The 23,033-nt window shown below is 37.7% G+C and overlaps 1 protein-coding gene across 1 annotated transcript; it reads left to right on the top strand.

Annotated features, from left to right (window-relative positions):
* The first annotated feature begins 12,561 nt into the window (after positions 1-12,561).
* On the top strand, positions 12,562-22,205 carry otp.L (orthopedia homeobox L homeolog). Its single transcript, XM_018265433.2, has 3 exons — positions 12,562-12,845; positions 14,225-14,631; positions 21,238-22,205. Exons 1-3 carry the CDS (start codon positions 12,809-12,811, stop codon positions 21,754-21,756), a joined length of 963 nt encoding a protein of 320 aa, XP_018120922.1. The 5' UTR covers positions 12,562-12,808; the 3' UTR covers positions 21,757-22,205.
* The last annotated feature ends 828 nt before the right edge of the window (positions 22,206-23,033 follow it).

Genomic DNA, 23,033 nt, shown 5'->3' with positions numbered 1-23,033 from the left:
TCGAATCCTTCTCTGGAGCTTAGTAAATGTGCCCCCTAGTGATTCAATTAAACTAAAGGAGAAATTGCAAATATTTGTGTTCCTATCAGACCCCCATTTTGTTAGAAACTGTGGCCCCAGCAACACCCTATACAGGTTTCTTGATACAAGCGATATTGTTGTTATGTTTCACATTATCCCCCTTCCTTCTGGCCTGTATGGCACCATGATATATATCTGGCAGCAGCAGCACATGGGACATCTCAATGGAAATATAAAGGCTTAAGTGCAGCAGGGCTGGACACACTGTGGATACTAATGGCCATATTAGCAGCAGTAATGATCTGGCTATAGTTGGTGGAAGGTGGAGGGATTCCAGACTGGGTGCCGGCGCTGAGAGTCCCAGGTATGAGAGAGGGTCTCCCAGTAGAAGCGGTGGGAGAGGGGAGATTTTGGCGCAAGTAGAAAGCTTCATTACTGCCTCTTAATGAGACCCCTTTAGTGCGTGACGTGCAACCGCTCCATCTCATTAAGGAAATCGCTCTTCAATGCTGATTATTTTATTTGCAGCCATAATTATATTTCTTTCGGCTAAATCACGGTTTAATGGAGCCCACATGGAGGGCAGCAGCACTAATTAGAGCAGGAGATGCAGTGGCGGGAGCTGGCGGCCGGAGTGCTAAGCACCTGCTGCAATCTGAGGTACTGAGAGATACATCCGCCGGCCGAGGGCCCAGAGAGGGGGCGGGGCTTCCAACCCCAGCAATTTATTCTTTGTCATTCCCCACTGTCAACAAATCTCCCGCACCCTACAAGCCTCTAATATGTTAAACTGCCATTTCTGCAGATGGAAGATCGATTTTTTCTTTAGATTTCTCTAATTGAAGGAAGATGGACGTCCCTGAATTGTAGCTGCTGCTGCACTGGGGCCCAGAATAAACTTTTCCCCTTAATGGGAAAACAAACAGAAGGATCAAATCCCTGACACTGTCAATATTCTCATTATTTCTGTAAATAGTATATATACTAATAATAATACATTGTAATATTGTAATTAATAGTATATATATATACTGATAATAATAATAATACATTGTAATATTATTGCAATTAATAGTATATTTACTAATAATAATACATTTTAATATTGTAATTCACAGTATATAGCTATTAATAATAATATATTTTAATATTATTGTAATTCACAGTATATATATATATATTAATAATGATATATTGTAATTAATAGTATATATACTAATAATAATACATTTTAATGTTATTGTAATTAATAGTATATATATATATATATATATATATATATATATATATATATATATATATATATATATATATATTAATAATAATACATTATAATATTGTAATTAATATAGGGATGCACCGAATCCACTTTTTTGGATTCGGCCGAACCCTTTGAGAAAGATTCAGCTGAATACCGAACCAAATCTGAACCCTAATTTGCACATGCAAATTAGGGGTGGGAAGGGGAAACTATTTTTAGTCACCTGATTGCCCTCCCCACCCCTAATTTACATATGCAAATAAGGATTCGTATTCGGTTCGGCCAGGCAGAAGGATTCGGCCGAATCCGGAACCGAATCCTGGATTCGGTGCATCCCTAAATTATTAGTATATATATTAATAATAATACATTTTAATATTATTGTAATTAATAGTATATATGTGTGTATATATATTTTTGAAATAAAAGTTTTTTTCTTTTGCACCATTGACAAGACCTGTGAGTGCGTTTTTTTCTTCTTGATTGTGTGTATATATATATATATATATATATAATGTTCAAAGTGGACCAGCACACCAAATCTTCAATCAAAAAAAGGTTTATTTCAACATCACTCAAGTGTCCAATATATATATATATATATATACATAATAATAATAATAATACATTGTAATATTATTGTAATTAATAGTAAATATACTAATAATAATACATTGTAATATTAGAGGATACAGGTGTGATCACAATGATCATGTCATGAATACTGCCAATAGGATCATTTAATGTCCATACTAATAAAGATATCATAACTGTAATCATTCTCAGTATTTTTATAGCATGGTCAATATTTATATGTATAATAATATTCTCGAGTTGCATTGATGAACATTATTAGCAATGATAATATAGAGAATAAGCAGTGCTTTTATAACACAATGAATCGTCATTGTCACTGTAATAGTTGTTATTAAGGTAAATTAATAGAATGTATTACTATTAATAAATAAAATAAAAAATTAAACAATAACTGAAGGTTTAAAATCTTGGATATTGTGAATTGTGTATGTACAGGTACGTATAAATATATATATATATATATATATATATATATATATATATATATATATATATATATATATATATATATATATATATAATATACACAAAAGCCATGAATATCTTGTAAATTATATCCTTATAAACGGTGAGTTCTTATGACATCAGTTATAAACAATGAGTTCTGATGTCATTTCTGTCACATGACTCACTGAAACTTGTGTATTATAATAAATAAAGTACCCCCAATTGCAAAATATGAGGATATCAGAAGTTACCTCAGAGTTCCATGACCTGGATAAAAAGACAAGGCCGAATGGTCATGAAACTCCCCGGTAACTTATAATATCCTTATAATTTACTAGAGGGGGTACTTTATTCACTATATATATATATATATATCTATATATATAATTTTTTTTTGTATTTATATAGAGCTACTTGTGCATGCAGCACTGTATAGTACAACAAAACATAGCGCACACAGGGGTCCTGGAACCTGTTATCCAGAATGCTCGGGACCTGGGGTTTTCCGGATAAAGGATATTCATACCTTACTAGAAAATCATTTAAACATGAATTAAACCCAGAAGAATTGTTTTGCTTACAATAAGGATTCATTATAGCTGAGTTGGGATCAATGTACTGTTTTATTATTACAATGTTCTAATTTTTTAAAATTTGGATAAAATCGAGTCTATGAAATATAGCCTTCCCATAATTCGGTGCCTTTTGGATAATGGATCCCATACCTGTCCAGTTACATTTAAGTTTATGTTTTAAAAAGATAAGAGTCAGTGTGTCTGTGTGTGTTTGAGTTTGTACATGTGCATCTTAGTGTGTCACTTTGTATGTGTGCTAGCATGCGTAATTCTACATGCCTGTGTTATGTCTTGGGTAACAAAAGGTGAATGTATATGTAAGTGTATAGGATGTGTGTGAGGGTGAATATGTGTGTGTATATATATATATATATATATATATATATATATATATATATATATATATATATAAATGTAATTGTGCTAGTGGTTATAAGTGCCAGTGCTATACTATGCATCAGACTTTAAACAGCCCCCACCCGCTCCGAGACTGGTGCATGTGCAGTGAAGTCTCTGTACTGTGTATGCACACGGCGGAGGATAATTTTTTTGCAACCGGTTTATTCTTTATATATATATATATATATATATATATATATATATATATATATATATATATATATATATATATATATATATATATATAGGCACCCGTGACCACCCACCGAAAGTGGCCACCCTAAGCGCATATCCATTAGGCACTAGGCCCTGATGTGCATGTCTGTGTGCTTGTGTAAGTGAGTGTATGAAGTGGTATAACTAGACCTGGGCCCCAAAGCAAATTCATTGTCAGGTCCCCTTAAACTTTAGCAATTAGACATTTTTCATAGACATATACTTAAACTGCTCAGCAGTCAGTGTCCCAGAGGAACCTCTGTACCTCCTGAGCTCCCCATCAGTCTCAGGGTCTGTGTGTGTGGGAGAGAGAGAGAAAAGTGTGAGAAAGAGTGAAAGTGTCTGTGTGTCAGACTGAAAAAGAATGTGTGTGAGAGAGAGAGTGTGTGTGAATGTGTAAGGGCTCTTACAGACGATTGTTTTTAGCTGCGCTCCCCTGCGTTCCGGTTTCATGCGCACTGAGTAGACGCACTGAATTCTTTTCAATGGGGCTGTACTCACACAGACGCATTTAAGCGCCGAAGGCAAGAAAAATGCAACATGCTGCGTCCCAACCTGCGTTCGGCACTTACATGCGTCTGTGTGAGTACAGCCCCATTGAAAAGAATTCAGTGCGTCTACTCCTGTGCTCCCCTGCGGCTGAACACGTGAAACCGGAACGCAGGGGAGCACAGCTAAAAACGCTCGTCTGTAAGAGCCCTAAGAGAGAGAGAGAACCTGTGTGTGTGTGAGAAAGGGAGTGTGTGTGCAGGTCCAGACTGAGAATTAAAATAAGCCCTGGCATTTCAGGTACACAGAGGCCTAATGAGCCCCCACCAGCCCACTAAATACTGACTTTCTATGGGACCTTATAGCAGCCCCTCTGGCATTTGCCAGAACCCACAGATTGTCAGTCTGGGCCTGTGTGTGTGAGTGTGTGAGAGAGAGAAAGAGTGTGAGTGTGTGAGAGAGAGAATGAGTGTGTGAGAGGGAGAAAGAGAATGTGTGTGTGAGAGAGAGAGGAAGAAATAGAATGTATGTGAGCAGTCTGTGTGTGAGAGAGAAAGAGAGTGTGTGTGAGAGAGAGAGAGAAAGAAAGTGTGTGTGCGCGTGTGCGTATGTGCGTGTGCGCGTATGCGTATGTGTGTGCGTGTGTGTGTGTGTGAAAGAGAGAGCAAGAGAGAGTGTGTGTGAGTGTGGGAATGAGCAGTTTAGGCAGATCTAAAGGAAAGGCGCATCTGATGAGATTGCTAACAGAATCGCATTTGTTTTTCCTTGTGATTTTATTAAAAGTCACTCCTCGTCTCCAGAACGCGTGAAAATATCTACTTTCCACTCAGATGCACCGCATTAACTTGTTGGAGGGGAATTTGTTTGTTTGTCTATTTTATTTCTTTGCAAGGAAAGATTGATGCAGTCTTATTAGTGCTGTTTCTGGGGCTGGGGAGTGAGAAGGTTGAGATGTTCCCTCTTTATTCCAATTACCAGACTTGTCACCAAACTGAATAACTCATATATGATTATTTATCTTGTGTAAATAGAAATCAGGAAAGCAACGAACTTAGGAGCCTGTTCAAAGGAAGTGTGTGTGCGTGTCTCATATCAGAGTGTGTGTGTGTAATTGGCTGCATGAGACTGCTGGGAGAGAGCATCAGACTGGGAGACAACCATCAGTCACAAGATGCCTTCTGTTAGGTGCTCCCAGGCACCCGCTGCTGCCTCTCCTCCATGCACCCGCTATTAATCCCCTCCTTAACTAGAAGCTGCACAGCACCCACAGGATATATGGGATTGTTTGTGTTTGGCAACCCCAGCCCTGTTAGTCTTTTCTACCATTTCACCTCATTTTAGATCTCACCATTTATCTGTCTAATCCATTTCTTTCAGTAGCTAAATTCCTGCCTAAATCTAAATGACAGACATTTCTATAAAGATGTTAGATAAGTGAGCGGATATATAGATGATAAATATACAGAGGAGCTCAGTCATAGATGGCTCAAAATAGGTTTGGAGAGAAGATAGATAAATAGACAAATGATAGATAGATAGATAGATAGATAGATAGATAGATAGATAGATAGATAGATAGATAGATAGATAGATAGATAGATAGATAGGCAATATATAGATTGATATAGATTAGATATATAGATAGATGATAGATAGATTGATTGATCTATATATACTGATCATTAAATACCAGTAGAAGAAAGATAGACAATAGATAGATGGATATATTAGAAAGATAGATAGATAGATAGATGGATAGATAGATAGATAGATAGATAGATAGATAGATAGATGGATGGATGGATGGATGGATAGATAGATAGATAGATAGATAGATAGATAGATAGATAGATAGATAGATAGATAGATAGATAGATAGATAGATAGATAGATAGATAGATAGATAGATAGATAGATAGATAATTAGATACTGATAGAAGATAGATGATAGCTAGATAGACAATAGATATTTGGATATATAAGACAGACAGATAGATAGATAGATAGATAGATAGATAGATAGATAGATAGATAGATAGATAGATAGATAGATAATTAGATCCCGATAGAAGATAGATGATAGCTAGACAATAGATATATGGATAGATTAGATAGATGATAGATAGATGATAGATAGATAGATAGATAGATAGATAGATAGATAGATAGATAGATAGATAGATAGATAGATAGATAATTATATAGAAGGTAGATGATAGCTAGACAATAGATATATGGATAGATTAGATAGATAGAGAGAGAGAGAGAGAGAGAGAGAGAGAGAGAGAGAGAGAGAGAGATAGAGATAGACAATAGATAAACAGATAGAAAGAAAAAATAGATAGATATAGATAATAGATAGATAGATAGATAGATAATGGAATTAAGGAAATGGGGAATGTATAATGCCCTATTATCAACTTCACAAGACAAATTTAGGCTATTTGTTGCAAATATTTGCAATAACCAAAGTAACATATATAATAAAAATATACCCAGATACGTTACTGATATTCTCACTGTACCCCCCTGTTTGTTTTCCTGAAATGAATCTACTCATAGTTGCACCTTCCACCCTGACTGATATATCCACTGTACCCCACTGCACCTTCCACCTTGACCAATATATCCTGCTCTGCTTCCCTGCAATACAGTGACCCTACTCACAGATGAACATGCCATCCGACTGAAACTAATATATTTACTATACCCACAGCAGCACAGAGTATAGTTAGCTTCAGAAAGCAATTGTCCTTTGAGATAAATAAAACTGAATACATTTTTTAACCTTTTACTCATGGGACCCAGTAAGTCTGCTGCTCAGCTCATTCACCCAACAACTGTCTGGCATAGAATCAGTTTCCCAGCTCATCTGACTATTTTAGGAAGGAATATTACTGTATAACAAAGCTTGTGATTTGTGAAGACCCACATGAAACATCATGGTACCCATTCAATGGTGCTAACCCATAAGTTAAAACTCACAATGTATTTTGTACCCACAATTCCTGACCCCTTTTTCCTTTATGTGTGTCACTCTTGCTCTCTGGGACTCTCTCACAGCTGTCTCTCTTAGATGCACTAAACCCACACTTCCTATCTACCATAGGAACACCCATCCTTACATACTGTACCCCTCTCAGACTCACACCTTCACTGCACTCATCACTGCAGTAACCATGGCAACACTCATATATATATATATTATTATATTTTTAATTTTTTTACTCTTTACAAATGTTGTTTACATTTCTTTTTTTCAAAATGAATTGCTAAGCATAAATCTACCTCTCCCATTTAGCACCTGCTGGGGTTATGTCATTAAAAGGCAGCAAGTTTGCTTAGGTGCAGTAACCCATAGCAACCCAATCAACAGGTAGCATTTACAGGTCGCCCAGCAAACTTCTTATTGGTTGGTATGGGTTAATGCATGATATGGGTTAATTTCTGCATGACTCTTGGTCTATCTCATCTGTTCTATCTTAACTGTCTCTCTGTCCTCAACACAAAATATGTTAATTGTTTAAATAGTTTAATTGTTTAAATATATATATATGTGTATATATATATATATATTTGTTTTTTTGATTTTTTTTTAAACAATGTAACTTCTTAGTCATGTGTACATTGTACTCCTTGGTGGGTTTTAAAATTTAATGATTCTTTCTCCTTAATACAGGGTTGTTTCCTTTTACATTACCAGGGTAGATGTGTGTGATTGGATGTTGTCTTCTTGTTCACATGACTTTACCTATTACACATAATTGAGTGAGTGCTTCCATATTTTATTTCATGTGATGATTTTATAACAATTATGGTCTTGATAAAGGTCTTTGATGGAGGCCGAAATGTTGGCCTGTTTTTAAATTGTCCTAATAAAAATTGTTTTTTAAAATACCTTTTTGAAGTCTCCTGGTGTGCACCCACTCATCCTGGATCTATATCTATCTATCTATCTATCTATCTATCATCTATCTGTCTGTCTATCTATCTATCTATCTATCTATCTATCTATCTATCTATCTATCTATCATCTATCTGTCTGTCTGTCTGTCTATCTATCTATCTATCTATCTATCTATCTATCTATCTATCTATATGTGTGCCAGTGTGTGTGTTTATTTACATAGAGGCACATACTGATAAAGGCATACAACAAGTCATTATTAAAAAATACAGCCCTTTATGAATCTCTTAGTGCTTCAACAGAACCATTTAAGGTGCCTTTCTTTAGGCAGGGGATGATGGGAGGTGTAGTTCTTCCACAGCTGGGGACTGCAGTTCAAACAGCCAGTGATGTGCCACTTTCCTCCTGGGGCAGCAGTGAGGAGCTAAAAGAGTTAACAGCACCCAAGTCTTCATCTCCCTTCCCAGTTGAGCCAGCAGCCTCCCCTGCGCTGTTCCTCAGCTTTGTTCAGGGTCAGAGCATGAGGGAGGAAATTGATTTATTTCCATTTTAAAACATTATATGTGCTTAGTTAAAAACATTGGACAAAAATAGAAAGAAAGAAAAAAAATCCGATCTCCTTGAGCCAGGTCCCTGGCAGATTCCCTTGTACCAAATTCAATCTCTATTTTTATGAGAGGTAAACTGTCTAAATAAATTGTATTAGGGCCCGGCCAATATATTTTCTCTGATTTCGCTTTGTTCCAGCTCTACATGTGTGTTACAATCTAAAACCTATTTATGGAGCAAAAATCGCTGCATCCGTCACAGAAAATCCTTTTAGTTTGCTTTAAAGTGATTTTTGAGGACATTTCTCCCATTTTTGAACATTTGAAGTTATTGTGGTTCGCCCTTTCCACGTCTTCTGGCGTCATCAGCAGCTGGGTCACGTGAGAAAGACATTAGAGATGGGTAGATTGGCAAACAGACAGACACAATTACATATTAATATGAATATATATATATAAAATATATATATATGTGTGTATGTGTATATATATATATATATATATATATATATATATTATATATATATATAGATATATAGATATATAGATATATAGATATATAGATATAGATATATATACAGAAAACTGTGGTCACACCCCTTTTAATTGTTTAATGGTGAAATCCAACTACATTTATATATATAAAGTAGAACCCCCATTTTACATTTTTCAGAGGGCCAAAAAAAAAATGGTGTAAATCCAGGAAAATGTAAAATCAGGGAAATGTATTATGCACAATATATAGGCGGGACCACAAAACAACAATGTAAAATAGGGAATGTACACAGGGGATGTAAAATTGAGGTTCCACTATATATTTATATATGTATATATACATATATAAATATAAATAAAAAAAAATACATATATGCACAAATCAATGATATATATAAATTAGCTGTATAGATTCACCCAGTGAATATAAAGGGGTGAGAGTGTGTGGGTGCTACAGTAGCTGGGCTGGGATGCGCCTATAATATTCCAAACTCTCACTGATTTCCCAGTCATCTCCTTGCTGATCACTGATTACTAGTGAGGCTGCTGTTTGTCCCCCCCCCCATTGTCTGGGAAGAAAATGATTTAGTTTGTTTATACTACTACAAAAATCAAGAGCAATAGAAAAGTCATAAAATGAAGCGCTCTATCAATCACTGGGAAGCGACTAACGCAGATTGATACGCCTTGCTTTCTATTATATTGGGATTTCAGTGGGGCTGCTGCACAGGGGGACCCTTCCCAGAAACGCGCATATTCTACATCTATGTTCTACATATAATACGTGTGTGTGTGTATATATTTATACATAAACACACACACATAGATAGACAGACTGACAAACGATATATAGGCAGACAGACAGGCACAATTAAACTCACGCACAGAGTCGCATATAAAGCTTCCCCCCATACAGTAGCTGGAGATTCTCTATGAATAAGCGCAATAATAATATGTAGGGCTAAATCAATGCATCGGAGCTGTCCCTGGTGCTGAAGTTGGGCTGGTGCTGGGGACACATTGTCCACGAAATTCTATTTGTATTATTTTTTTATCTTGTGGAATCTCTTTGCGCCCAAGTCTGTGTGTTCTCTTAGGAGCAGCGTTAGATATTCAGGGTTTTTAGGGAATGATCCAAAGTCCCGGCGCAGAGATCTCCCAACCGGCCGCTGTGTGTGGGGAAGAATCGGAGATTGAAGAATAGCGATAAATTGGGCAGATTTCGCTCTGCTGCCTCCATTGTCTCCCAGATCATCCCTTCAGCCGAGACACAAAACCGCAGCCCTTTAAACGGATCCCCCGCATCTGTTCTGTTCATTCCAATGTTTCCTGCCACACTCAATTGGGTGAAGAATAAAACAAATCTCCATCTATTCTCTACCAGCGCCTCCATTCCCCGCTGCACCCCCTCTTGTCTGCGCTTTATACGTTCCTAATAAATGAATAATCTTAATTGCATCACTTTGGGATTAAAAATCAATGTTAATCAAGTCCAAAGTAGTAAATATCAGTTTCCATTGTGCTTGGGTACTTGGTATTTTGGTGGTTTTTGTTTTCCCTACAAATAAAAGAAAAGGGAGAGGGAAACATGGAAAGGGCTGCGCTTCAGACACAATCGAAACGGATTGTTTTGGAGCAGATCAGAAATGGGAGAGATTTTTTTTTTTTGCACTTAATTTGCTCAGTTATCATTTACAATAAGAACCTCTTGGTTTGACAGCCAAGTCTAAACAGTAGTAAATTAGTACAAATTTATACTGATTTTACTCTAATAATCGTAATAAAAGCTTATAGATTTGGCACTAATTACATAAATGCCTAATGATCTTGAAAATTACTCTGGTTAGAAATATATTACTAATCTAAACTTTGTTGCTGGCTGGCTTTGAAAAATCAGGGCATTAGAAATGCTTCGCTTCCCCTGTGCAGAACACTCGAGATGGTTCCAGTATTTAAACAGATTCAGATGAAATTAAAAAATAAACATTAGACTAGGATATTAAGTCTGTATAGGAGCGCTGGGTTACAAATCCTTAATGGTTCCACTGACAAACACACAACAATACCCACTATTAAACCCTTTAAAATCGAATGGAATAAATAATACATGGACTACACCAGAGAGAAAAGCAGATTTTTTTGATTTTTTAACATTTATTTTCCTTTTTTCTTTTTTTCTGCAAACCCTGTCTGCCTCTGATTAACGATAGCAAATTAATCAAAACAAAATAGGCACGTGATTATTCTGATTGGATCTAAATCGAACCGATTGCAGGTAAATCCGCATTTCGATAATCCACGTGTTTAGTTTATTGAGAGTAGAACAAGAATCAGGCCCAGGTGTCTGTATAGAACACTAGGAGATGTATCCAGGTACAAGGGATATTTATTGAGTCGGTGGTTGCTTTAGAAATAGGGTTTTTATATCATATTCTGTTTCTTTGTGTAGTGTCTGTTTAGGGTAAGATTCACCAGTGGCCTGAGCCTTGTTGCGCCTGAACAAAAAGAGGAGGTGATGGGTCTGGAAATGTAGAAACAATTTTACCATAAAATCGCACGACTAAGTCGTTTGTAAACACAAGACATTGCTTTAGCAAATCCGTATAGGGACCGGCGTGGCTCTAACCGGATTCACCCACTGTCTGATGGGAAGGCAGTGTCATAGGGAATCTAAATGGTTAATGCAATTCTGCAGTTGAATAAATGAGCGTAATGGGTCTTTTATTCGTTAACGAATTATTTTAGGGAAATGTTAGAGAGAGATTGGGTGATGTAGATGGAGATCTGAAACAATGGACATCAGGGTGGATAATTCAGGGGAACATAATTGACCCCCCTCATTTACACTTTTCTGTCAGACAAGGCTGCATGGAAATAATAATATTAATAGAATATATTCTTTATAAACTCTCTGGCTGGGGATTCTGGGAGTTGTAGTTCAGCAACAGCTTGGGAGGATCGGTGGTTGTAACCAGTAGGGCAATAGTAAGAATTTTGGGTGGAGGGCAGAGATAAAACATTCTTTATTGGCCCATTCTTGCAATGTGTAATATAATGTGTAGTAGAAATGAATGGAATAGTGAAAAGGGCCAGAAGCCCATGGAGGTTCTGGTTAGAGCTGCACTGGTGTCAGGCAATGATCCATAAGCCCTGGGGGTGGTCGAATAGGCATAAGCTGAGATCTCATCAGTACCAGGCAATGGGTCGGTGAGCTGTTCGGGTGGAGTTACTATAAATCCATCAGCACCAGGCAATGGGCAGAAGAGCCAAGGAGGGGGTGGGCTTGGTATATGACTGTCAGTACCAGGCAATGGGCAGATAAACACTGGGGGTGGACTTGTAATAAGAGGCCCATCAGTACCAGGCAATGAGTAGGTGAACCCAGATGGAAGTGGATTCGGTGTGAGTCCATGGGCAGAAGGCAATGGGTAGGTGAATGCTGAGAGAGCTGAGAGGTGGGGCTGGTGTAGCCCATGAGTATGAGACAAGGGGCAGGTGAGACATGGAGGGAGGGGAGGGTAAGGCCAGCAGCGGGCCAGTGAGAAGCAGCGGGACAGGCAGGGAGTTGGGGGTCGGGCGCCAGTAGCAGCAGCAGCAGAGGGACAGACACAAGGAGCTGAGCCGGTGCCATTTGCAGCTCGCTCTGTGATTGGCCCGTGTCTGCAGCAGCTCAGCACCTCCCCGCCTCTCTAAAGGACATTATAATGCAGGGGGACCCCCTTTTTAAGCACAAACCGAATTTTCCTTCATTTAGCTCATCTATATCTATCTATGTCATTTTCTTTTTCTACTGAATCGTTAAACAGCCGGCAGGATTTGGGGGGGACAGGCTTTCGCCCTGGAGCGGTGCGCGATGCTGTCTCACGCCGACCTCCTGGACGCCCGGATCGGTGAGTTCCCTCCCAGGGAAGCGTCAATTTGCGCCTGATTCCGCCTTAATGCGCTCTAAATGGGCTAATTCCTGCTAAAGTAATTGTGTAGCATTAAACTTTAATTTGATTTAACTGCAGCCTCCTAATAACACTCAATGCGGACCTGCAAAGAGCCGGGGTTCTTTTATTTACTTCACACAACTATGTCCTTATTTGCGCCTTCTTGTTTTGCCTCATTTTCTGCCACTTTTATTCCGTATTGAGACTGAATGGGGACACTGGGATCCGGGGGCCCGGGCCTTTCATAGGGTAAAGGGGAAGTTAATCTTTGATTTGTATTAGTTCCACTGGCTGCTCTCTGTACAGATGGGCCACTGCAAACTGCCTCCCCCCAGTACAAACCCCTCATTTCTGCCTGAGAACTCTAAGCAGAGGGTTTTATTGGAGTTATTCTGTGTATTCACAGTGAGCTCTGGGCTTGACAGGAGCTGGTTACTCGGCTGCCCTAACTGTGTACAGGAGCTGACATTAAATTCTGTCGCTTTAAGCTCTTGAGTGGATAGTGATGCCAATAATGTACCAACAACGCATTGATCTTGGGTGGTGATACCAATAATAATGTTGGGTCTGTAGTGATGCCAGTAATATAACAACAATACTGACTATGGCAGATTAGTGGTGGTGCCTGTTATATAGAGCAGTGGTCCCCAACCAGTGGCTCATGAGTAACATGTTACCCTTGGATGTTTCTCCCAGTGGTCTCAAAGCAGGTGCTTATATTTGAATTCCTAGTCCAAGGCAAGTTTTGGTTGAATAAAAACCATGTTTACTGCCAAGTAGAGCTTTTTGTCCACATAGGAGCTACCAAATAGCCAATCACAGCCCTTATTTGTCACGATTTTTCATGCTTGTGTTGCTCTCCAACTCTTTTTTACAATTGAATGTGGCTCGCAGGTAAAAGAAAAAGGTTAGGGACCCATGATATAGAGAGACCGTTGGCTGCCCCTAGTTGAGTAGTAAAATGGTTATAAAGTTGTTGCTGTCCATAGAGAGAATCTGCTGATTGTAAGAGCCAAGAAATGTAGACATTCAGCCTGTGCGCTGGGCACAGGCTGGGGGTCTACATTTCAACATCAATTCAACAGATCAATCCTATGGGGGCTGGTGAGATATTAAAGCTGCTTTAGGAACTCACCAGCCCCATAGCCATGATGTGTTGAATTGCTGGTGATGAGTATGAAATGCTTTGGTTATTATAAGGGTGAGGGACCAGTCGGCTCCCCAATAATACAAATAATACAACAGCTTTTAGATAGATCATACCAAAGAGGCTCTGTTTGATGGGCGAGGGGTGCTTCCATGGTGCCAGGGCTCACACTTAAATTGCATCTGTGCAGGAATGAAGGACGCGGCTGAGCTGCTGGGCCACCGGGAGGCGGTGAAGTGCCGTCTTGGGCTCGGAGGTTCAGACGCGGTTCACCCCGGGGATCTGAGCAGCAATGGAGACCAAGTGGAAGGTGCCACCCTACTGCCCGGGGACGACATCACCACTGTGGGCTCCAATCAGTCCTCACTGGCGGTCAGCTCCAAAGACCCAGACAAGCAGCAACAACAGCCCAACCCAAACCAGACAGGTCAACAGCAGGGACAACAGCAGAGCCAGAAACAGAAGCGACACCGGACCCGGTTCACCCCGGCCCAACTCAACGAGCTGGAGAGAAGCTTCGCCAAAACCCACTACCCAGATATATTCATGAGGGAAGAGCTGGCCTTACGGATCGGCCTCACGGAATCCAGAGTCCAGGTAAGACTCATCCAACCCACCAAATGCCTCACTATGTCCATTCACTGAATTTAATTTGTATTTTTATCATTCACCCCATTTCTTGTCCTCATGGCTCAATTCGTTTCCTATTCTACCGATATTTCAGCCACTGAAAAGCAAACATTCACCAAAAACATTTAGACTCTGTTGAATAGTATATTTCAAATTCTAACGAAATTTATATATATATATATATATATATATGGCGTGCAAAAGACGATCAAAAACACCCTGAAGCATAAATAATAATCAAACAGAACAATAATGGCACATTCGTTGAATGCAGCAAAACAATATGTATATAGTTAATAAATCTACCTTTTATCTGTATTTTATATTTTATATTATAATATATATAATTCTTCTGTTTTATTAATACATAAAAATAGCAAAACTGACAGTTTGCAAAAACATAAAACATTCTATCTGTCCATGGTGCTGAAATCGGAAAGATGAGTCATTCTGCCTTGTAGCTGCCACTAATACATTGATATTTATCTTACATATCTTCATTATTTTCTATTATATATATATTTATTATGATATTGTGAGATTCGCCACTTCCAGCACCGAATCGTCTGTGAAAGCTCCAACGTCTTGCACTGAGGACTTTTAATAATTACATCCAATTAGCTTACAAATGGAGAATGACTTATGAGTCTGAATTTCGTAAATGAACTGAACAAAAAAAAAGAGAAACAGATGCTATTTATACAAAATTATATATCATTTCATTGAAATGAGTTGCAACTACACGCCTAAAACATACACATCAAATTCCTTCGATGACTTTGTTAATATCGAATAAAAAAATAATAATAATTTCAGAGCAAATAATTAATTTGAAATAAACAATGATTTTTTTAAAAAAAATAATACAGTGTAGCTGGCAATGCAATCAAAACACACGGAGATGTTAATTACAATTCAACACAATTAAAAGACTTACTCGTCTAAAATATGCAGAATGTATTTACTTGCCAATTTAATGTGCCATTTGCTGCTTCAGAAAACTTGTGTGAAATAGTAATTGCTTTCTGCCCTTTCTTTTAATGGCTATTTTAGATATTTGATTCCATCGAACAGATTGCCTCATCTCTTGTAGCAGAAGAAATGATTCGGAAATAAATGCAATTTAAAAAAAAAAAAAAAAAAAGTTAATTTTATTTTTAATCCATTCCCTGCTAGTAGGCCCACTAATTACTGGGAGCTTGTTCCCAAGGAGTTAACTGATATAAAGAAAAATCGAAAATACCCTTCCGCAGCTATTAGACCTCGATTATATCCCATTCTCACATTAAAAATAATAATATAGAGATTTATCCCCTAGGCAGCCCTTATTCACAGGCTGCCAGGGTCTTCTCTAGAAGCCATAAAGTCATTTCTTTTTATAGCTCGCCATTATTAGAAACCAATTCCAGCATTATTTATAACCCGGGATGGTTTATTAAGCAGCAATGCGAGAATAATGCAAATGATGTGATCAAATGCAATATAATAGGCATAATCATTAGTCTCCTGCACGGATTAATTAACTTTCAATATCATATTTCCATAAAAAACCAATCAGCGAGAACACTGAAATACATTTGGTATTTTCTGATAATATGCTGATAATATGTATATTTAACTTGTGTATAGCTGATATAGGGATGATACCGTTAGATGATGGGTAGGAAGAAAAATAAAAGCAATTTTGTAGCAGTATATCAAGATAAAATAAGGGAGCAACAGAGAGAATGTTGACAAAGAAGAAGAACATTAAAAACCAAGTGAAAAGAAAAATGTGTTTAAATAAGAAATACTGGGAGGCTCTTGGGGATTTTCTGAAGGTGAAACCTTGAATAAGGCACCAAATACCTGGAATACACATTGTTCTCTAAATGCAATTTTTTTTAGCACTTTAGTGTATATGTCAGTGTGTAGTGTGAGTGTGTAGTGTGAGTGTGTAGTGTGAGTGTGTGTAGTGTGAGTGTGTAGTGTGTAGTGTGTAGTGTGTGTGTAGTGTGAGTGTGTAGTGTGAATGTGTAGTGTGAGTGTGTAGTGTGTATTGTGTAGTGTGCAGCCAATCCAATGTCCTTAGAAATTCTCCTGTCACCTGCCACATCTTAATAGGGAACAAACCGAAAATATTTTCTGCCTTTCTAATGGAATGAGAGATTGCATTTTCTTCGGCTCCCAGTACTATTAAGGTATAATGAATTCGGCCCTGAGGTTCACGGATGGCTGAACGAAATGAACCTCAGATCCCAGCTTTAATACAACTCTCCAGATTTCCTACCAAATCTTCCCATTAATCATCCCCAAGTAGGATTGCAATGAGGTCTTCATAGAGGCTTGTCTCCTGCAAACCTTTTTTTTTGGGGGGGGGCACCCCATCTTGCTTCTTGAGTTCTTCCCATAGTATTCGTTTGCTAACACCTTTATTCGTTAATAATCAATAGGTGATATATTTAATAATAATACACATATATAATATTTATGTGTTTGTCATATACTATACTAGGATTTGATACAGAGCCAGAGTTTGCACTGGCTGCATAAAGTCTACAAATAAATATCTGGCCTGGTATGCAGGTATTTGGGTACTTGAAAACACACACACACACACATATATATATATATATATATATACACAAACGAATAAAACATTTTTATCTACTTTCTATCTATCTATCTATCTATCTATCTATCTATCTATCTATCTATCTATCTATCTATCTATATATATCTATATATCTATATATATATATATATATATATATACGAATAAAACATTTTTTATCTACTTTATCCCATACTCCCGAATCTAATACCGGGATTATTCCCTTTCCCCCCACCTAGTAGCGAATGATATAGCAGCTTTGCCTGTAACGCTCATGCTGAAAGCCATTTGCACTGATGGTTTATGCCCCAGCTGTCAGCGCTGATAGATGACAGTTTGATGCGCAGCAAAAGCCCAGCACAAACAAGGATACGGTGCGTGTGCCACTCCAGCCCCCCTCCAGCATAATGGGGCACATTTCTCCATAACTCATGGAGTCTTTTCAATTTAAACGGCTTCCCCACATTTCTGGTGGTCGTTGTCAGTTGTTCCCTTTCCCTATTCAGTCTCAGAAAGTCAGTAGTAGGCAGTCTTGAGCACAATTCTGTTTTTGGGCAGAATATGATTCGAGTTAAAATGACATTTTCCTGTTTTTGGGATTGTTTTTTTTTAATAGATTAAATGAGAATAAACGTCATTCTATGTGGACCAAACTACACATTTCATTCAATAATTATCTTTGCCAATGTATTTATTAGCAGTATAGTTACAACCAAAGGCAGTCTGTTGTACTGACACAATCAGATCAGAACATTATATAAAGGAATCTGTTTTCTTTCTGCCTCTTTACCTGTTGGCTGAAGTGCGCCCCATAAAACGCTGAATACAACTGAGCAATAAAGGCCTATAAACTGTATACTGAGGCAAACTCCCTGCTGCTCTCAAAACCTGCATGAATTCCATACAGTCACTGCCCATATGCTCAGCTATAGTGGGAGGTTAGATGGTGTGTTTGCTTCAGAGTAAATAACTGATAAAATAGGTACATTAGTAGGCTTTTGATTACTCAGTTATATTCAGTTATTTTGTTTCATACTGCAAGCACGTTTTTGTCCATTGTAATCTTCGAGAGCCTTTTCTTGTAGTGGAAATGTTCTAAACAACAACAACATATACACACATATATATATATATATATATATATATATATATATATATATAGATATAGATATAGATATATAGATAGATATATGTAATGGCTTTTGTCGAGAGTGCCGGTAATATAGTTGAATATATATATATATATATATATATATATATATATATATATATATATATATATATATATATATATATATATATATATATATATGATATTTTGACAAGTCAAATTGGACTTTCCATTTATAAAGCCTTATTTTTTTTAAATTATTTTATGAATAGATCAATAACATAAATGTACAATAACAACAGAAAGTACATGCAGAAAAATGCAATAATTAATAAGCTAATTAATACAGGCATTCCAATATATTCATTTAAAAAAAAAAACAAATAAATTAAATTTCTAGTACAAGTACTAACTATAGTGAAATTGGATATTATAGGACTATTGTCTAAAATATAGTCCTAATCTAGGTTGTAATATTTTCATAATAGTACTAGCTAGTGTCGTATAATATAAAGGCTTATTTACCAAATGGAGAATTCGAATTCCTAGATAAAATCCTGAGTAATATTTAAGATCTTTTTGTAAAATTCTGTTATACCAACGTATTTATTGTGAAATGTCTGTGGGTAGATGTCCTACCAGGAAAATGACTGAATTAACTGTAGGCTGTTACATTTTGGCCGAGCTGATCGAGCCGATGTCTTAATACAAAGAGCGATGGTGATCGTTTGATGGTCGTTGGTCGATTCCATCGCGGTTGGTCAGGAGTAAACGAAATAAAATTCAGCAGTTTAGAACATGATCTTTTTGCTGCTGTTGTTTTGATGTTCACAATATTAGTTTATAGCAAGTGAAATTGGGTGGAGGAAGAGCATGACCGGTATCTGCACCTTTATAATAAATTCCAGGAGACTTCATGGGATATTAAATAATAGGCGACCAGTTAGAATTCTTATAGACTGGGGGTCAACTCTCCTCACTATCCCATATGTCCTGCTGACCTCAAGGTTAGAAAACCATAGGATACCAGCCAGCTCTGGGCCAGCTACAGAGGACATTATTATTATTATTAGTAGTAGTAGTATTATTATTATATAGACTCTATATAATAATAATAATAATAATAATAATAATAACAATAATAATAATAACAATAATAATAATAATAGTGTCATCTGTAGTGGTGAATTGCACAGAAATAATGGAAACGCATTCAACATAGAAAATACTAATGATCTGGAAAAAAAAAACAACTATAAAACACAGTTGTCACTTATAGGAAGTCTCCGATACTTAGTAGTATTTTCAACACCTGTGGTGACGTCAATACTAAATCATTTTTTATAATCAAAATTTAGCATTTCTGGATTTTTTTTTTTGTGTTTGTCTACTGTTTTGCATTTTAAACAAACAGCATTCAGTTCCCAGGGTGTGGAAGCCAATACAGCTGCCCAGTACAGTCTCTAGAACACCTACTTGCTAAATGATCTTCAGTCTATCCAATATCTCCCTAAAATACACAAGAGTTGTGAATATCCAATAAAATATATCCTTGTAAATAGTGCAGAGCAGTATCATCATTTATAATTGCGAATTACTGATGGCATTTGTGTTACAATATTCACTGCAACTTGTGTGTTATACAAATGTATCCCTGTTGTGAAATATTAGATTTTTGAAAAAACGACCTTGGCCTTCTGTAACATATATACAAGCACTTTATGCCTTTATATGGTCATAGAACTCCTTATTGACTTCCAATATCCTAATGTTTTACAACAGGGGGTACATTGTTTCTGTGCAATACTCATACCTAAGCTAGAAGCGCAGAGTCGCTGTCCGACACAATGTGGTGCTGAAACATGAGCTCGAGTTTGCGGGCACTTATATATGAGATATATTTGTGTGTGTATGTATATTATATATATGTGTGTATGTGTATATAATATATATATATGTGTGTGTATATATAATATATATGTGTGTGTATATTATATATATATATATATATATATATATGTATGTATGTGTGTGTGTATATATTATAAATATATATATATGTGTGTGTGTGTGTGTGTGTGTATATATATATATGTTGTGTGTGTATATTATATATATGTGTGTATGTGTATATAATATATATATAATATATATAATTTGACCAACGCACTCACCATCTGAAAAATCCGGTAAGAGTGCGCTCACCAGAATTGACTTTTTATATATATATATATATATATATATATATATATATATATATATATATATATATATATATATATATATAGAGCTATCTATATATATGTGTGTGTGTATAATATATATATGTGTGTGTGTATAGTGTGTATGTCCTGCACATATCAGTGAAAATGAAGCCATTCCTTTATGCATGTAATAATGACATTTAAGACACTTTTTCTTACACAACTCAAATATCAGCCCTGTTATTTTCTTGCATTTCTAACTTGACAAAGGTGGATATTATTCTATTTCCTGGATTTAAATTCCATTCTCTTTGCCTATTTTGTTGTGTTGCTGTGTTTTACATTACAACCAGTACAAAGCCTCGCCTCACCCAGGAGGGGTAGAAGTATTTGGTTTGTGAGTGACAGTTTTATGTCTAGAGTTGATCAGGTAGAAGTCGCTACAGCCAGTGTCCTACAAAGCCCACATTTGGGGAATGTTCTAACCTAATATCCATGGCCAGTTTAGTGTGCGGATGGGTTTTGCTAATCTGCTCTTCATTTCTCAAGTTTGTCCTCTTTTAAAAAAATCGTTTTTTAAATATTTCGAAAGAAGAATGAGTTTTTTTTAAAGATATCGATGCTGCTGGTGTCTCTATATAACGGGCTCTCCGTTGCATTTGCAGGTTTGGTTCCAGAACAGACGCGCCAAGTGGAAGAAGCGCAAGAAGACCACCAATGTGTTCCGCGCCCCCGGGACCCTCCTGCCGACCCCCGGACTGCCCCAGTTTCCATCCGCCGCGGCCGCGGCAGCAGCAGCGATGGGCGACAGTCTGTGCTCTTTCCACGCTAACGATACCCGCTGGGCTACAGCCGGCATGGGCATGTCTCAGCTCCCACTCCCCCCATCTCTGGGCAGGCAGCAGGCCATGGCGCAATCTCTGTCCCAGTGCAGTCTGGCCGCCGGCCCCCCTCCCGGCTCCATGGGTTTGTCCAACATGGGCTCCAATGGGTCTGGGCTGCAGTCGCATCTCTACCAGTCCTTCCCAGGCATGGTGCCCACCTCACTGCAGGGTCCAAGCAACGTGTCGGGCTCCCCCCAGCTGTGCAGCTCCCCGGACAGCAGTGATGTTTGGAGGGGGTCCAGCATTGCCTCCTTGCGCCGCAAAGCACTTGAGCACACAGTCACTATGAGCTTCACTTAATATTTCCCTCCCTTCAGCCATCAGCCATCCCCTCTCTCACCCCATTCATTCCCCGACTCCCCTCTATTCGCCTCGGTAATTGGTGGGTAATGGAGGTCTGTAAGGTTAAGTTTTTGGGACCCCCCAAACAATTGATGACAAAACCGAGACCCTGACTGTTGGGGCAAAGTCGCAGAACAACAGTAACTAGCATGAAAGAACTAAAGGGATGGTTCACTTTTGAGTTCATTTTTAGTATATTGTAGAATGGCCATTTCTAAGCAACTTTTCAATTGGTCTTCATTATTTATTTTTCATATTTTTTGTATATATATTTTTTATATATCTGCCATCTGATTTGTCCCAGCTTGGAAATAGGGGTCACTGACCCCATCTAAAAACAAATGCTATGTAAAGCTACACATTTATAGTTATAGATGTTTTTGTTCTACTCATCTTTTTATTCAGACCCTCTCCTTAGGCCTAGATTTGTGGAAAGGCCGCCAAGACCTGGGCCTAGGGCGGCAGGATTTTAGGGGGGCGGCATGCTGCCCAACCACACCCACATTGGTACAAAAACACTGGGGATGCTCAGGAGATACAATCATTTTTTAATTTTTTCTGTGCTTCAATCCCCATTACTCCAGTCCTGGTGATGAAAACTGGCACAAATACAGGGGAGGGGACAGGGGCAAGGAACTGCAGTGGGCCTAGGGGTGCCGAGGGGTGCCGGCCATGTAAATTATCCTATTCATATTCCAGTCATTGATTCAAATGAATACATGGTTGCTAGAGTAATTCAGACCCTAGCAACCAGATTGTTGAAATTGTAAACTGGAAAGCATATAAACTTTAGCTATCTAAGACCAAAACATAAGCCTACATTGCATAGGACTATCTTTAGTAGTAACTACCCTGGGAGGTATTTTTTTGTTAGATTTATAGTTAATGTTAGATCTTACAGAAGTATATGAAGATACAATGTATGTATTTGTTGGAAAAACACAATTAATAAAGAGAAAAAAAAAGAAATAGCAAACTGGAGAGCTGCTGAATAAAAAGCTAAACAACTCAAAAACCACAAATAATAAAACCAATTGCAATTTGTCTCAGAATATCACTCTCTACATCATACTAAAAGTTAATTTAAAGGTGAACAACCCCTTTGACTCTTATCCACTCTACCTTCCATCACTCACCCTCTGACTCCCCTCTGTACCCCAACTCCATCCCACCCAGGGGGGTTTACAAAAGAAATGCATTTTTGAAGCACAATTCTTCTCACCACACTAGGTTGT

This window comes from Xenopus laevis, chromosome 1L (assembly GCF_017654675.1).
Source record: "Xenopus laevis strain J_2021 chromosome 1L, Xenopus_laevis_v10.1, whole genome shotgun sequence".
Taxonomy (NCBI): domain Eukaryota; kingdom Metazoa; phylum Chordata; class Amphibia; order Anura; family Pipidae; genus Xenopus; species Xenopus laevis.
The sequence above is the reverse complement of the archived record's forward strand: the minus strand, read 5'-3'. Positions and strand labels throughout refer to the sequence as shown.

Bases quoted from the DNA above. Each gene is read 5' to 3' on its own strand.
- otp.L (XM_018265433.2), top strand. From the start codon at position 12,809: ATGCTGTCTCACGCCGACCTCCTGGACGCCCGGATCG. The intron at 12,846-14,224 runs GTGAGTTCCCTC...GCATCTGTGCAG, and splicing joins CCTCCTGGACGCCCGGATCG to GAATGAAGGACGCGGCTGAG. The intron at 14,632-21,237 runs GTAAGACTCATC...TTGCATTTGCAG, and splicing joins TCACGGAATCCAGAGTCCAG to GTTTGGTTCCAGAACAGACG.